Below are 17,870 nucleotides of genomic sequence, written 5' to 3'. Positions count from 1 at the left end.
GACTGAGTGTGGTCGCGGCGCGGGTTACGCGGACGCGCCTCTCTTGCCAGGCGCCATGCCGAGCGGTTTTTGAGGTGCGTCACCCTCGCCTATTCGCTTGGCGAGCCAGTGAGAGAAGCGGCCTCTTCACCCCCATTTTGCAGGCAAGGAAACTGAGGCCCCCGTCACAGAGCGCTCAAGTGTTGGGTCCGTATCTGAACCGAGGTTTACCTCTCGTGTTTTTTTTTTTTTCTCCCCACAGAATCTCTTATCTGTTTTGTCGTACGTAAAAAAAGGTTCCATCCAAGTGAGTTGCGCCTAAATGTTCCTTAAAATTGCTTAAAATGTAATGAAAAGGCTTGGCTGGGTTTCAGCCCATCTGGCTAGGCCAGAATAATGGAACAGCATTCACTCTCTTGGTTTGATAAGGAAGCTTAGTACATTTTTTTAAGAAAGCATCTTCCAGCCACCAAGACAAACAAAAGAACCTCAGATTCTTTGTTCTGTCTTCAAACTGGCTCGTGTATGGCAAACCTTATTTTCCAAGCTTTACATACTTTGTAATTTGCATAAAACATAAAACGTAGATATTATCCAGTTCCTCCCCTTTTTTGTAGATGAGGATACTTAAGGTTCAGAGAGAAATAAGCGGCACTGTTTAAGGTCACATATGCAGTGAGAGTTGGATCTGAAATCCAGACCAGTTTTTAGCTAATATGTCCTTGCTCCATCTCTTGTCCCCTTTGCTCCTGGTCATGTTGCCTGTTCCATGGTGCATTTCTTTCTCTAGCTGGGAGCATCTTCTCTAGGTTGGAGCATCTTTCTTACAGCCATCTTAGTGTCCTCGGTTCTCTGCAGAGCCTAGAACTTAATAAGTTGCTTAGAAAATATTTGTTGCTTCAGAATCTTGTTTTTCAAGATTTCACTACCCTAAAGGAACATTTTTTGCTTTACAGCAGCCATGAAGTTGAAGGAGACAAAATCAAGGCCAAAGCCACCACAGCATGGCAAGTTTCAGACAAAGGGCATCAAAGTTGTAGGAAAATGGAAACAGGTTAAGATTGACCCAAACATGTTTGCTGATGGACAGATGGATGACTTGGTGTGCTTTGAGGAACTGACAGATTACCGGTTAGTCTCCCCTGCCAAGAATCCCTCCAATCTCTTCTCAAAGGAAGATCTCAAGAAGAGAAAGACACAAGCTACTTCAGAAGAAGAGGAAGGAGAGTCTGTTTCTCCAAAGAAAAAGATCAAATTGAAGAAGAGTAAAGATGTGGTGCTGGTTACTGAAGGAAGCACAACTCAGAAAGAATTGGAAGTCACAGATGCTAAGCCAGAATCCCAGGAAGATGACATCATTTGTCCTGATCCAGAGCTAGAGGAGGTGGCATCAGAAAGCCAGGTACAGAATGTTCCAAAAAAGAAGAAAAACAAAGGGAAAAAAATATTAGAGCCTTCCCAGAGCATTGCCCCTAAAGTGCCCAAAAAAGTAAAGACATGGGTACCTGAAGTGCATGACCAGAAGGCAGATGTGTCAGCTTGGAAGGACCTGTTTGTGCCCAAGTCAGTTCTTCGTGCACTTAGCTTTCTAGGCTTCTCTGCACCCACACCAATCCAAGCTCTGACCTTGGTTCCTGCCATCCGTGACCGAATGGACATCCTTGGGGCTGCTGAGACAGGTAAGGACAGTTCTTTCCAGGTCAGGATCACTTTCTGTGCTGTGTTTGTGGCTGCTGATAGGCTGGAAAGCTGGAAGAGGTAGTGGTGAGAACATAACTACAAAAACAGTGCTCAGTGAAGGCGTGGGCCAGTCAGCTACCTCTGAGTTGAATTCTGCCCTCTTCTGATTTTGGTACCCTATCTTTATCTTGCTGAGTCCTGTGGGGTAAAAAAGCGGGGGTATAAAGTGGAGTAACAGCAGTACTTATTGCCCGTGAAAGTTAAATACTGTACTAAGGTTTGTGCAGTACACTCTAAGTGATCTGTAGATAGTGTTTTTTCCTGTTCTTGAGTCTTTTCTAAGTGGCCCAAAGGAGTAAGATAGGTCTAAAATCAGCCTGCTAGAGAGAGAAGTAGATCTTTATCAGTATAAGGAAAAACCATCTAATTCTCAAGAGTTATCCAAATGTACAAAGGGTTGCTTTGGGAGTTAATGGGTTTCTTGTCATTGATCAGCATGGTGGATAGGCATTGAATGGATTTTGTAGGTTGATTCAGGTGTGAGTTGTGAGGGTTGTGTTTAAAGTTCCTTCATTCCTTAAGCCAAGACTTTTGGAAATAATGACTTGTTGACTTACAAATTGACTATTGACTGGGGGAAGAATTTGTACTCCAGCATTATCTAGTAGAAATATAATAATGTGGCCGGGCGTGGTGGCTCACACTTGTAATCCCCGTGCTTGGGAGGCAGAGACAGGAGGATCGCGCAGGTTCGAAGCCAGCCACGCTGGCTTAAGAGACCCTGTTTCCAAATAAAAATATACCAAAAAAAAATTAGGTCTGGGAGTGTAGCCTGGAGGTAGAAGGGCTTCCAGGAACCCCAGTACCCCTCCATATATATATATGTATATATACATATATGTATATATATAATAATGTGAATCACATATATAATTTTAAATTTTCTAGGAACCACATTTTTAAGAAGTTGAAAAAGAGCTGGGCGTGGTGGCGCACGCTTGTAATCCCAGAATTTGGGAGGCTGAGACTGGAGGATCGCGGTTTGTGAACAGCCTCAGCTACTTAGTGAGGCCCTCTGCAACTTAGTGAGACCCTGTTTCAAAATAGAGAATAAAAAATAGGGCAGGGGATATAGCTCAGAGGTCAAATGCCCCTAGGTTCTATCCCCAAACCCTCAAAAAAAAAAAGTTGAAAAAGGTAAAAATTAATTTCAACAATACATATATAATCAGTTATATCCAAAGTATACCAAAATGTAATTCACTTAAGATTATTAATGAGATATATTGCATTCCTATGTTTTTTACTAAATTTAAAAAATCTTGGGTGTATTTTAAATTTGCAGCATGTGTCAGAGTGTTCAGTAGCTGTATGTGTTTAGTGGCTGCTATATTGTACCCTGTAAGACTAGATAGACTATCTAGGCACTTTATGCCTTGGATTTCTGAAAGAGTGGTCAGGAAACTTGGGATGAGATTCTCTATGAGGACATATATTTGGAAGAGCAAAAAAACTCCAGGAAAGGGGAATGAAGGTAAGAATAACTTAGAACATGTACTGGGGACATTTAAGATGTGTCCTGTGCCGGGTGAGGTGGCGCACACTTGTAATCCCAAGTTTGAGAGGCTGAGACAGGTGGATTGCACAGGTTCGAAGCCAGCTTCAGTTACTGAGTTAGGCTCTCAGCAACTTAGACCTTGTTTCCAAATAAAGTATAAAATAGGTCTGGGAGTATAGCCCGGAGGTAGAAAAGCCCCTGGGTTCCACCCCTAGTAACACACACACACACACACACACACACACACACACACACACATACACACACGTGTCCTGAACTGGGTTAAGTGCTTTATGTGGATGAACTGAGTTCCCATAACCACCCTGAGGTATATAACTTTGTTCCCATTTCTTGAATAGGGAAACAGCCTCACAGAGAATAGACAGCTTTCATAAAATCTAAGCTAGGTCTGTGTACTGTTCAGCATTTTGTGGACCTCTGGTATGCACAGAGTCCTGGAAGTAGGTGGGTCTGTGGAAGGGAGAGAGGCAAGGCTGAGCATTATTGGTTGGAACCTGACATATGGATCTATACCACAGCTTTCCCCCATGAACATGTACATCTGAAGGTCTAGAATTTTAAAAAGATTTGGGACAGTATTTTGGTTTATGAATAAACTGCTGCTTATGTGGTAATAAATACATCTATTACTCCCAAAAGGTGTCTTGAGTTTGTAATTCAGTCCCAGACTTGCTACCCTCACTTCTCCATGTTCCTCTCCAGGAAACCACTGATAGGCTCTCTATTATCACTATAGATTAGTTTGCATTTTCTGGGATTTTATATATGAAGCCATATGTTCTTTGGGGAGGGAGGCCTCTGGCTCTTTTTTTACTCTGCGTAATTTGAGATTAAGCCATGTTTTTGCAAGTACTAATAGTTGATTCCTTTTTATTGATGAGTAGTAGGATAGAGCATGATTTGCTAATCTACTGATGGGACATTTATGTGTTTCTTCTAATTTTTTGGCTATTACAAATAAAGCTGCTATAAATATTAGTGTGCCAACCTTTGCAGGTATATATGCTTTAATTTCTGTTGGGTAAATAACCTGGGTGTGAAATGACTGGTAAATGTAATTTTTTAGAAGTTTTCCAAAGAGATTATACCACTTTCTATTCTCACCAGGTGATGAGTCAATTTTTGCTATCTTTTTTTTTTTCCTTACAGCTCTTGCTTGTAATACCTTATTTCTTTGTGTGGCTACTCTAGTTAGAGCTGCTCATTTGCATTAAAAATTATTTGTGAAAATTCTTTGAAGCCTTATGATGAAGTTTTTCTCCAGAGAGTATTTATTTGCTTCTACCTGTAGCATTTTCACTTTGGAATTACAGCAGTTCTCCCATCTTGGGAGGATGCTTTCCAAGATCTCCTGAAACTACACTTAATACTGAACCCAATCGCTAGTGTTTTTTCCTACACTCATACACACACACACACACACACACACACACACACTCACACTCTCTCTCTCTCTCTCTCTCTTAATGCATTTCACATCTCTCTCTCTTTTTTTTTTTTCTTTCTTGGTACTGGGGATGGAACCCAGGGCCCTTCTACCTCTGGGCTATACTACCAGACCTATTTTCTATTTTATTTGGAAACAGGGTCTCACTAAGTTGCTGAGAGCCTCACTAAGTAGCTAAGGCTGGCTTCAAACCTGTGCAATCCTCCTGTCTCAGACTCCCAAGTACTGGGATTTCAAGCATGTGCCACCATGCCCTGCTAAATGCATTTCACATCTTAACCAAGCACTGTGGCTATAACTTTTCCAGCTTGAGGTGTGACAGCAAAACTGGCACTGATTTCCTTTTCCTTCATATTTTATGGATAGAAAATTCCTCCTTAGTGTAGATCGTAGTGGCCTTACCAAATGATTATTTTTTCATTTCTTAATTATGTTCAGAACTTTTACCTTTTTCAATTAAAACAAGTACTTTACAGCTTCTTTTTGACATACCAGAACTTCCTGCATCACTGCTTTTGTACCTTAAAGAGTTGTGTCTTGTATAGGATGGAGTTTGACAGTATGAGATTTCATCACACTACTTGGAATGGTGTGCAGTTTAAAACTTACAAAGTAATTTTTTCTGGAATATTCCATGTAATATTTTGATTGTTTTGCGGTATTGGGATTGAACTCAAGGGCATTCTACCTCTGAGCAACACCCCAGTCCTATTTTTTACTCTGTATTTTGAAAAGGTCTAAGTTGCCACCACACATGTAATATTTTTGGACTATCACTGACAATGAATAATGAAACTATGGAAATTGAAATAGCATTTAGGGAAGAGATTGCTATATTTTTAATTTTCCACTTGAGGTGTCTTGTTTCTTTATCTCTACATGATGTAAATTTGGGCTCCATTTGTATTTGAAGGTTAAAACATTATATTAAATTTTTCTGAACAACCAAGAAAATTTTTCTTTCTCACTGAAAAAAGGTTTTAGAAAAGTATCATTCAGATTCCCATTCTCCACCCACCTACTTTTCCCATTCCAACAAAACATGCAAACCTTGCTCTTTGTTTCTTTATGTTTTCATTGCTTGGATATTTGTAGTTCATCGCTGGTGACCTCAGGTCTCAGTGCCAGACTCTTAAGGTTTTTCCTTGGGTTTCTAATTTCCTAGGTCCCTCTAGCTGCCATGCTCTGGAGGAACCTATACATAGTAGAGGAGCTTTGGTTTGGGCAGGTTGGTACCTGGCTATTGCCGGGTCCCTTATTTTGTGCAAAAGAAAACAAAAGTATATGCATCTGTTGATTCACACTACTTCTGGTTTTGTTTTACTTCTAAGGAAGTGGGAAAACTCTTGCCTTTGCCATTCCAATGATTCATGCAGTGTTGCAGTGGCAGAAGAGGAAGCCCTTACTCATCCCAAGTAATACTAGAGAGCTACTTGGAGAGACCAGGACTACGGATGGGACCGAGATTGAATCACCAGGAAAGGCTGGAACTGAGTCTGAAGTGTTGCCTGCGACTGGGCTTGAGAGTGAAGCACTGCCCCTTGAGGCTGGAGCCAAGAATGGTGTCTCTGTTTCCAGCCAGGCACCACTTTTCTGTGGTGATGATGATGATGCTGGTGAAGGGCCTTCTTCCATGATCACAGAGAAGGCTGTGCCCAAACAGAATGAGGACGAAGAGGAAAAGCTTGATGAAGATATGACCATAAAGTTCAAGCAGGAGTTGGAGGGCAAAATTGCTCCCTGTAAAGCACAGCCAAAGCGCCCTCTGCTTGGGCTGGTTCTGACTCCCACTCGGGAGCTGGCTGTCCAAGTCAAGCAGCATATTGATGCTGTGGCCAAGTTTACAGGTAAGGTTTGGCTTCACTTAATACATATTTCCTGAGCAAATCCTAATGCTAGGTGGTAGAGCTGAATGAGCTGTGGCTCTTGCACTCTTAATAGAAACCTTTCTCATCTGCCTTGGAATCAGCCCTAGAGAAGATTGAGTGACATTTTCTCAGTTCTCCCAAGGATACTATATAGCTAAAGCCATTCTAGATGCATAGGAAATATTGGGTATTATGGATGTTTAGGACAGAGGATTTTGTGAATAAAGTTTTATAAAATATAATTACACTAATGGTTATATATTGTTGTGGCTGCTTTTGAATTACAATGATGAAATGGAGTGGAGTCAGTTATGACAGACCGTCTGGCCCATGAGGTCAGTAATGTCTGCTAGTAATCTTTTAGAAATGTTTGCTACCCGGGCATCATGGTAGGGAACACCTGTAATTCTAGTACTTGGGAGGCTGCGATAGGAGGATTGTAGTTTTTGAGCCCAGCCTCAAGCACTTAGTGAGACTGTTTCAAAATAAAAAATTAAATAGGGCTGGGGGTATAGTTTGGAGATAAAAATGCCCCTGGGTTCAATACTCAGTACCCCTCCTCCCCCCCAAAATGCTTGCTAATTGCTGCTCTAGAAAATTCCTTTGGGGAAGGATTTCACAATGGGAGTTTTAATTTTATAATGAAAGCATTGATTATCAAGTTCTTACTATGTGCAAGGCACTTCGTTAAGTACTTTTGCTGATCCTATGTGTTTATTCCTACACTGAATACTATATGAAATTATCCACTAAAGAGAAAAACAAAACACTAGGCATTAGAGGAATCCCAGATTGACTAATTTAGGGTAATGGGAAGGATTTCTGAGGGGAGGTATGTTACAGCTGCAGGTAGCATTCTTTCTAGTGTACACTACTGTCCAAGTGTCCCTGAGTGTCAGAGGTAAGCATGACTGATGGGGGTGGGGGGGGTAGGAGGGATTGACATTGGAGAAGTAGAGTCCAGATCATGGAGTACTTAGTGAGTCCTTTAGTAGGAGTGCTTTAACGGTCTAGCCAGGCCAGCCTTTTTTTTTTTTTTTTTTTTTTTTTTTCCTCGTTACTAGGGATTGAACCCAGGGGCATTCTACCTCTGAAGTAGCTACACTCCAGCCCTATATTTTATTTTTTATTATGAAACAGGGTCTCACTAAGTTGTGGAGGGCCTCTCTAAGTAGCTGAGGTTGGCTGTGAACCTGTGATCCTCCTGTCTCAGTCTCCCAAGTACTGGGATTATAAGCCTGCACCACCATGCCTGGCTCAAACCAGCTCTTTTAACACTGCCTTGAGCAGGAAGCTGTGCTAGAGATTATGCTACTGTATTAGCCACGTAAGAAAATAGATAGACTGAATAACAGTGTTCCTTGTGTTTTCTGTCCATAGGAATTAAAACTGCTATTTTAGTTGGTGGGATGTCAACACAGAAACAGCAGAGGATGCTGAACCGCCGTCCGGAGATTGTGGTCGCCACTCCAGGACGGCTGTGGGAGCTAGTTAAAGAAAGACACTCTCATTTGAGCAATCTTCGGCAGCTGAGGTGAGAGGTGGTATCCTCCCTCTCCCTTACCCACTCTGAAGTAAGCCTGAGGTAATGGCCTGTGCAGTGCCTTCTCCCTGTCACAGAAAGCCACAGTGTCATACCACCCAGGCCATCTCCTTTAGAAAACCAAGCATGCATGAGGGAGACTGGTTTGAGGGGTCATAGCGGGGTGCTGCATGTGTGTGTGGATGGAAGTGTGGTGGGGTGTGAATAGGGTGTGCTATGGGAGATGTCTCTTACCTGTCAGTAACTAACAGTGTTGCCCTGTTTGGATCCGCAGGTGCCTGGTGGTGGATGAGGCTGACCGGATGGTTGAGAAAGGCCATTTTGCTGAGCTCTCACAGCTGCTAGAGATGCTCAATGACTCCCAGTACAACCCAAAGAGACAGACGCTTGTTTTCTCTGCCACCCTGACCCTGGTACATCAAGCTCCAGCTCGAATCCTTCATAAGAAACATGTCAAGAAAATGGACAAAACCTCCAAACTTGACCTCCTCATACAGAAGATTGGCATGAGGGGCAAGCCGAAAGTCATTGACCTCACAAGGAATGAGGGCACTGTGGAGACGCTGACGGAGACCAAGATCCATTGTGAGACAGATGAAAAAGACTTGTATCTGTACTACTTCCTGATGCAATATCCAGGCCGCAGCTTAGTGTTTGCCAACAGCATCTCCTGCATCAAACGCCTCTCTGGGCTCCTCAAAGTCCTGGATATCATGCCGCTGACCCTACATGCCTGCATGCACCAGAAGCAGAGGCTCCGAAACTTGGAGCAGTTTGCCCGTTTGGAAGAGTAAGTCCAGAGCACGTACCTAGCCTGCTCCAGAGGTCTGGCCTCCAGCCACTGGGCTGAGGGGGGCCCGCAATGGTAGGGAAATGACGGGAAGCCACCTTCTGTCATAGGGGTTCTGTCTCTAGAAGGTAGCTTTTTGTTTATTTGCAAAATATTTGGCAGGGATACCCTCATTTCATGTATTTGGTTGCTATTAATGCCTTATGCTAAATTTCCTAAACAGTATGGTGATAATACCTACCATTATTGAACCCTTAGACAACAAAGTTCTGTGCTTGCACTTGAGTTCCATTATCACAGTCACTTCTCACATACTTCAGAAGGAGCAGGTAAATTTTGGTGAAAATGAGACTCTGGAACCAGAATGACTGAAATCAAATCCTGACTCCTTTTCTTTCTAGCTAGTCAAGTTATTTAGCTTTTCTGTGCTTCATTTTCTTAAGTTGGGATAATAATAGAAGCTACTTCATAGGGTTGTAAGAATAAAGTGATCCAAGAATTCATTTCATGCATCTAAAGTGTTTGTGCTGCATCTGGCACATAGTATGTGCTTGCTAAATATTGGCTTTAGTAATTACTAATCTGGCTGGATGTGATGGTTTACAGCTATAATCCCAGTGACTTGGGAGACTTAACCAGGAGGACTGTAAGTTGGAGGCCAGCCTGGGCAATTTAGCAATACCTTGTCTTAAAGTCTGGGGATGTAGCTCAGCCATAGAGTGACCCTGAGTCACACACTGTAGTCCAACTACCATCACTTATTGTTATCACCATTACTTTCATTTTGCAGATGAAAAATGAGTCTGTAAAAGCTGACCAGCTTGCTTGTTCCCACCTGCAAGTGGCAGTGCAGGCTGCATCGCATCATGCTTTTGTCCGTTCGCCTCATTGAATTCTCTGGGGTGGCCATTTGCCTTTCCAGAGTGTGACGTGTGGGTTGGGACAGTGAGTCCAGGTTGGATCTTGACTCCACACCCGTATAGACCTATACATACTTTGAGAAGCTAATCTCTCCATTTCTCTATTTATAAAGGAGAAATAAAAGTATTGTCCTACAGGGTAGCAAGGATTGTACTGTTTAGAATGCTCAAGGTGGTGAGAATTTGATTAATGGTTGCTGTTGGTTTTAATTATGAATGTGCTTTCTGTCTCTACCACAGCTGTGTTCTTTTGGCAACGGATGTGGCAGCTCGGGGTCTCGATATTCCTAAAGTCCAGCATGTCATCCATTACCAGGTATCTGGGAGTTTGAGAGCATTTTCCTGCATCAAGTGGAAAACTTTTTAAAGCAGTGGTTGGGGGAGGGAAGGATTACTGGCCCAAGAGCTTCTGCAACAGATAATTCCCACTGTGTCTACTTTTGAAACACTGATAAAAGACTGTCTCAGAAAAACCTTGGCGTAGTCTAATAAGTAGCCCTTCTCTCCAAGCTCTGTGATACCCTCCATCAGCTTCATGAATTGGGTAGTAGTAAATTAAGCATGTTTCTTAGTCTGTCTTCTGTTGTTATAATAGAATACTGGGATAGTTTATAAAGAAAAAACGATGAATGGGCAAAACACACACAGTGAGTATGGGTCCAAGCGGAAGGACTAGATTGGTCCATGCTGCTGGAGAGGCACCTGCCTGCCTGGCTGGTGGGAGGAATATCTGGTTTGGGGGTGCGGCCCTGAAGGGAAGGACAGGGTTTGGCAAGGCCATGTGTTAACCCCTCTTCCTGCTTGGCAGGTCCCTCGCACCTCAGAGATTTATATCCACCGAAGTGGTCGAACTGCCCGCGCTACAAGTGAAGGCCTCAGCCTGATGCTGATCGGGCCAGAGGATGTGATCCACTTTAAGAAGATTTACAAAACCCTCAAGAAAGATGAGGACATCCCACTGTTCCCTGTGCAGACCAAGTACATGGACGTAGTCAAGGTGAAAAGTTCAGACCCTAGTGCACGTGCTGTGCCATTCTGGCAGCCTCACCTTAGAAACTGAGGGAAAGTTCAGGACTGGACAGCTGAACAGGGAGGCACTGGAACACCGGGCTGGGAGCAGGGAGAAAGGGGAGTAGCCAGATGTCTGAGATATTTTTTCCCTCAGCTACTTCTTTATTGCCGGCCTTGAAGTGTCCAGCCACCCCTAACCCCGTTGGACAGTGCGGGGAGGGTGGCCCTGGGACATCCCACCTGAGGATGATGAACATGTGTGTCTCCCTGAGGCCAATACTAAAGGTTTGGTGCATCTCTGAAGCAGGAGCCCGTCAGTCCCGCCTACAAGTGTTCCTTTAACTCATTGGGCATTCATGTGTGCATGCTGTGGACTGGGAGCCACAGTGTCAGGGACCAAGCAGGGTGGGGGTCCCCCCAGAGATTTACCCCCTGTGAGAGGCAGATCCAGGCTGAGGTTCAGGTACAGGTGCAGCCCTGTGGGGCCCTAGGCCTGTGGCTATATGTGTTGCTGTGATCTGTGGAAAAGTTCACTCTGAACTGGCTGTCTTGGCAGTCAGGCTGGGATGGGCTCCTGCTGGGAGCATTTGGGTTTTCTATTGGGGGAGCTGACCCCTGTGATTGGGTGTGTGTACCTATATGTGTAATGACTGCCATCTGGGCTTTAAATGCATTTCACTAAGAGCTGAGCAGCACGCACTGACCACTGATCTCAGGAGTGGTTTTGAAACACTACTTCAGTGAGCCTTCGCCTCCCAGCATGCTGAACCTCTTAGATGAACACTTCTGTTACTTTCCCTCCAGGAGCGAATCCGTTTAGCTAGACAGATCGAGAAAGCCGAGTATCGGAACTTCCAGGCTTGTCTGCACAACTCTTGGATTGAGCAGGCAGCTGCTGCCTTTGAGATTGAGCTGGAAGAAGACATGTATAAGGGTAAGCCCTGGGCGGGTGGCAGCTAACGGTGCTTTCAACTCTTTCTCTTCACCTCTTGCCTAGTGTAGGTCCTGTCAGAATCAGCAAGGCGCCCTTTCCTTCTTTGCTGATGGCCCCTAGTCCTGGATGAGCTGAATGTCCTTGCCTCTTCCCTGTCTTGCCTGTCTCTGAGCCTCAGCTGCTCTGACCTACATGGACAGGCTGTGGAGTCCCGTGCGGGAGCAGGCTTTCTGGCCAGACAGCCTGTGTTTAGTGCCAACCCTTCCCCATAACTGGCTGTGTGACTGGGCCAAGTTATTTAACCTCTGCTCTTCCTCAGTTTCCACATCTAGAAATGGAATAAACTGCCTGCCTACCCCATGAGGTGGTTTTGAAGACTAAGGAGTATAAAGTGTGTGTGACAGTGCCTGACAAATAGTATGTGGCACTTTTTAAGTTATTGATTTTTATTGTCATTACTATTAAAGCTGCCTTTGGAGCTGGCAGAGCACTTCCATGTCATCTTCCCATTTGACCTCCAGTTTCATGACATGAGTTGAGCAGGTGTTACTCTCCTTTTACGTATGGGAACTAGAGGCTCACAGACAGAAGGGATTGTGCAGTGAAACAGCCCCCTCCAGACATTGCCTGAGCCCTGCTTTGTACATGGCCATAGGCTAAGGGGTCAGGGCTGTCTGATTGCCCCTTGCTTAGGGTGCTCCAAAGTAAGAAGCCAGAGAACCACCTCTAGAACTGGTGGCCCAGGTCATGGCAGAGCTCCTTCTACCCCACCATGGATGCAGCTCAGCTGAGGGGCTGGCATCCCAAGACAGCAGACTCAGAAACAAGTGCACTGCTCAGCCCGGGAGCAGGAGCCAGAGCAGTGGGTTTGGTGAAGGGAGCCAGGCCCTGTAGCTCAGGCCTCAGGCCAGGTGAAGGTATGGAGGCTGGGGCTTTCTTCCCAACCACAGGCGGGATGGAGTCCTTCTGCTAGGCTCGCCGCTGCACATGCGATCACCACACCTGGTGTGAGGTACAGGAGAGCTGGGCTGCAGGGAAGTACTCACTGTCCCCTGAGGGACTGTAGGTGTCAAGTCACCAGACACCAGATGGCAGCAAGTGGGTGTAGGAAGGAAATTCAGTCCTTGAGTTTTGGGTTCTGGTCTCAGACAGGTGACACCTCTGAGCCTGAGCTATCTCCTCTGTAATATGGAGATAATTCCTCTCTCAGAGGGTTTTCTTAAGGATAAATGACAGAGTGGTTCTATGTAACCCTCCTGAATAGAAGTTAGCCATTCAGTGCCTGTCAAGCCGGCACAGCTTCTGCAGATGACTCTAGAATCTTGCCTGCCTAGAGTAGTTCTAAAACATTGTTCATCTCATTATCCATCGAAGGGAACAAAACATGCCTACACGCCATAGTAAGTCAATGCGATCTTGTTCGTATTGTCCCTGCAGGAGGAAAGGCTGACCAGCAAGAGGAGCGGCGGCGACAAAAGCAGATGAAGGTCCTGAAGAAGGAGCTGCGCCATCTGCTGTCCCAGCCGCTGTTCAGAGAGGACCTGAAAACCAAGTACCCCACTCAGTCCGGCAGGCTGCCCCAGCTCATGGCTCCCCAAAAGATTGGTGAGTCTGCGTTGAGCTGTCTCTCCAAACAGAGGAGGAAGCAGCAGCCAAGAGCGCAGCCTCTGGGGCCACCACAGCCAAGTACCAGTGCAAGTTAACTGCCCCAGCCACCGTGTCTGTGCCTGCAATTGGTGTCTGTTCTCTGGTTATATGTGAAAACCTTCCTACTCTTGCATTTAGCTCCATCGCCAACCGCGATTAGGAAAAGCTCCCACTCTTCCACTCCCCACGAGGAGAGACCTCATGCACATTGGCATTGTTTGGAGTAAGAGTTCCATGCAGCAGCTTCATCTGTCTGTATTCCAGTGTTTACAGGCTTCTTGTGTGTTCAGCTGAATTAAAAGCAATGGTCAGAGCCAGTGTCATCCTGTTACTAGTGGCCAGAGCACGGGTGGTGGAGGTGCCGCTTGTTTCATCCCTTGTGTCGTCGTTCTCCTGGGCCAGCACTGCTAGCCCTCGGGAGGGTGGGCACAGCACCACAGGCTCTGGCTGCAGATACCTGGGGCATGTTCCTGCCAGGTCCTCAGTTCTTGTTCCCGCCCTTTCCCACAGCAGCAGCCTGCCAGCTGCTTGGCTCTGTGCCACTCGCTGCTGGCCATTTTCCTGTCTCAGCCACACCAGGAAATAGGCAGGACAAGGTTGCTGCTCACAGGCTTCCCTTATGGTTGAGCTAATAGTCGCGGTCGCTGGGTTAGGCACGGGAAGCCCTTGGGTCTTGTTCCAGCCTTGCCTCTACCCATGGCAGAACAGACTCCTGCCCAGGTTTCTTACACCCATTCTTTTGTCCCAAAGCTTTTGGAAAATAGGCTTTCCCCCCAGCCAGGGGTGCTTTGCCTTCACTCTGTGACTACTGTGTCTTTCACTTCTATGTCCTCCAGCAGGAGTGACAGTGTTCCTCACGCAGTATGCCTCAGGGCCTGTGCTTACCCTTCTCATGGCATCTGCCAGTGTGTTTTCTGGGCTGAGTGGTGTGGGCAAGGTGCCCTCAGGCCTGACAGAAGTCAGTGCTGAGGGAAGTGGCCTGTGCTACCCCAGCTTTCCCTGAGGGGAAGCACAGATCCCTGCACAGCTCGGTCTGAACCTTCCGATGTGCTCACTGGGGCACAGCATAGCTGCTTGTTCCAAGGAATCCTGTGGATCCTACAGATTTGAAGAGGGCACACAAGTGGACCTAGAAAACCCAAGACCCAAGTAGCCAGGCCTCCCTCAGCCTCAGTGCGCGAGGCTGGGAGGATGGTGGTAGGAACTGAGCCCCACTGGGTGGCTGACAGGGCACATGGCCTGCTGCCTAAACTCAGATTCAGGCATCTGTCAACCAGGTGCCAGCCATTGTTAGGCACTTTTCATCTATTTTAATTATTTAATTTTCAAGGCCAGAAGAAATCTTAATGCCCTTTTTTGTAGTTGAAGAAGCAAACACTGGGTGGTTAAGATACCAGGGTATCTTCCTTTTGGACCCAGGGCAAGTTCAGAAAACCAACTTGGTCTTAAAAGACAGCACTGTCAGCAGGGAGTGTCCCACCAGTGTCTGCTGGTGGCCTGGGCAGGAGGAGAAGACAGAACAGCTAGAAGAATGCTTCCCGGGAGCTCAGCCCCTGGCCATCGGAGGGCAGGGGACCCTCCATTTCCCGGGGATGCAGTGGTCAGTGAAGTTACCAAGCAAGCTGTGGTCCCTGAGCAGCATCTGAGCCACAGGAGGCCTGAGGCCACGTGTCCCGGGCCAAACAGATCCCTTGATAAAACAGGGCCAGCCTCACAGGCTGTTCTGCTCTCACCTGTGTGGAGACTGAGGTCTATAGTCAGAGCTTAAGTGTCCTGGATCCGCCACTGAGTGAGGAAAATCCATCCTCACACAATCCACTCAAGCGCAGAGTCCACAGGAGGATGGTGTTGCTCTTGCATCCCCAGCAAGAGGTACCCAGCATTGAGAGGCCATGACAAAGGTGTTAAGGAAACCAGTTTAATGCTAAGAAACTGACTTCACCTGCTGCCCAGGGAAGTTGCAGGCCTTGGCCTCTGAGCAGTACCGCACCGCAGCCCCTTTACTTCCTGAGCAGGGTGGCAATGTGCTTGGCTCTTGGGCTTGTCTGGTGGCTCCCCATATCCCACTTTGGGGAAGCCAGTCATTGCTGAGGTGGCATGCTTCCCACCTGGCACGCTCCTCTGTTTTCCTTCAGGGAGGGCAGGTGCAGCCTCCCACAGGCCTTACAGTTGTGGCCACACACATCTCATTCTGTCTCAAGCACCAGTCCTACGGTGCACACACACCGTCTCCACAGATGGAGGCTGGAGCTCAGGTGAAGTGACTTAGCCGGGTCCTGGTAGTAAGTGGCAAAGCTGAGACCCGGGCCAGGACAGTGGCCCAGAGCAAGGGCCCTGCTCCTTCTGTGGCCTAGTAAGTCCCACTGATGATGTCCTCTCGAAAGAGAGTAATGCAGTGACAACTGTACAGAAGCCCTCAAAGAGCTCTCCTCCCAGCATCTGCACTAGAAAGAGGCAGCCCCATGGGGTGAGGAGTTGTCCAGGAGTGCCATGTAGGCTGGCCACATAGACAAGCCAGGGATCCGCTGCAGACGACCACTGCCCGTGAAGGGATTCAGACAGGCTCCTAAGCCCTGCGCTTTTCCTCAGAGCCAGAGGTCTGAGGGCAGATGTGGAGGAAATGAGGACAGTGCTTTTGTGGAAAAAGAAGAGCAGAGGGTAAGACCACAAAAGGCATCAGCCTGCCGCTGCCACAGCGTGGGCCTCGTGACCCTCTCTGGTCTATCCTCCAGAAGAGGGCCTTGTGTGAGTTTCCACAGCTCTGGCTGGAAAGCACAGCATAGGTGAGCTGCAGAGGAAACATCTCCAGCTAGAGGCAGCAGTGGGGCCATTGCTGGCTTTGGGTATTGGGGACTAAACCCAGTGGTATTCTACATCCCAGCTCTACCTTAGACCCCCCCACACACCTTTTCATTTTGAAATGGGCTCTTGCTAAATTGCTGAGGCTGGCCTTGAACCTGCAACCCTCCTGTCTGCGACTTCCAAGCACTGGGATTACAGGTGTGCACCACCATGCCTGGCTCCAGGTTGGTCTGCTGTGCATGAGAGCCCAGCTGGAAGGCCAGGACCCATCTCATAGGCCCCCAGCCCTCAGCCAGCACCTCATGTGTTCACGCCCAATGAGACTGCCGTTTTCCAGCATATTTGTCATAGACCCCCAACACTCCTACCCAAAGCGGGGAGGGGTGGACACTAAACAGACGTGGAGATGAGGGTCGGGTTTGCATTTCTGTGGGAAAGTGACATCGTCACTTAGCCCTTGGAGCCAAAAGCCAGCCAAAGGCAGGGTGGGGACCAGGGCCTGGACCTTCAGCTAAAGCGCCTGGCTCTGGCTTTCCCCAAGGCAAAAGAGCAACACAGTTCTGACATTTGTCAGACCTGGGAGTCTGCTACGCAGTCTGTGCACAACTCGCTGTCAAGCAGTCTCCCACAGTAGCACCAGTAGATTCTAGTAAATCCCTGCAGCATGAAACTGTGGAAGTGGCCTTCGGTTAAGGAGCCCAAGGCCATTCCACACCCACCACTCTGCATGTGCTCCTGCAGAGGACACGGGCTAGCGGCACTCAGCCAGCCAGTGTCTGTGCCCCACCTCTGCCATCTTGGGGAGGGGAGGGACAGCGCCAGGAGCTTCTGTAGGGGCATGTTCAGGTGGGTGCATGAGGAAGCTGCTGGCCAGAGCTGACAGGTGGCTTCTGCCCTCAGAAGTCTCCCCTCCTGCCAGTTTCTATGGCTTGTTTCTGTTTGCTCCCACCTAACCCCTACCAGGCCATAGAGAGAACAGAGGAGGTGGGGAAAGAAAGGAGGGGAGGAGGGAAGGAAGGAACAAGGAAGGAAGGAAGAAAGGAAGCAGCGAGCCATGTATCGCAGCTGCCCTGCTGGGCCAGATCTCTGGCCGCATGCTTCTCTCCTGGTTGAGTACCTGGATTCTACATCTAGGGCTGATGGGGCAGCTGCAGCTTCCTCTCTCTGTCTGGCAGCTGAACCCTGAAGGTAGGGAGAGGTAGAGGGGCCCTGACAACCAAGCTTCCTGCGTAATGCTAAGGCCCTTTTCTGGACTTTGGTATAAAAATCTTTTCTCCTTAAGTGCGGGGTGGGAAAACAAGCACAGTCAACCAGCCTGGCCCGACATGCTTGAACTGGACTCTCGGGGACCTGGTGAGTGACTGAGTCAGGACTGCTGACAGTGAGCTCTGCCTTCCTCACAGAAGGATGCTACCCCTGGCAAGGAGGAACTACGGGTCCCAACTTTTACACAACAGAATGTCAACAGAGGCAGAACTTCCTCCAATGAGTAAACAGGCCCACAGAGGGAGGGTGATCCATACAGGATCTCACAGAACGGATGTTAGCCAGGGACCCTGGCTTCCTGGCCCAGAGTTAGAAAGTATTTGGTCCTTCATCAAAATAAATACCAAAAATCCCACCAAGTTACCAGAGTCCATGACGGGCAGGCCTCATTCCCAGTGGCTTCG

The 17,870-nt window shown here is 47.3% G+C and overlaps 1 protein-coding gene across 1 annotated transcript; it reads left to right on the top strand.

Annotated features, from left to right (window-relative positions):
* Positions 1-940: 940 nt before the first annotated feature.
* Positions 941-17,693, top strand: DDX24 (DEAD-box helicase 24; the record flags this gene model as incomplete). The annotated part of the gene is made up of 11 exons (XM_080707195.1): positions 941-1,658; positions 6,017-6,532; positions 7,934-8,087; positions 8,371-8,886; positions 10,047-10,122; positions 10,615-10,803; positions 11,622-11,751; positions 13,189-13,437; positions 14,238-14,356; positions 15,988-16,056; positions 17,604-17,693. The coding sequence occupies 11 exons, from the start codon at positions 941-943 to the stop codon at positions 17,691-17,693; spliced, it is 2,826 nt and encodes a 941-aa protein (XP_080563321.1).
* Between the last annotated feature and the right edge of the window lie 177 nt (positions 17,694-17,870).

Source organism: Muscardinus avellanarius, assembly GCF_963383645.1.
Source record: "Muscardinus avellanarius genome assembly, chromosome: 12".
Classification (NCBI taxonomy): Eukaryota; Metazoa; Chordata; class Mammalia; order Rodentia; family Gliridae; genus Muscardinus; species Muscardinus avellanarius.
Note: the sequence above shows the minus strand (reverse complement) of the source record. Positions and strands in the feature narration are given on the sequence as shown.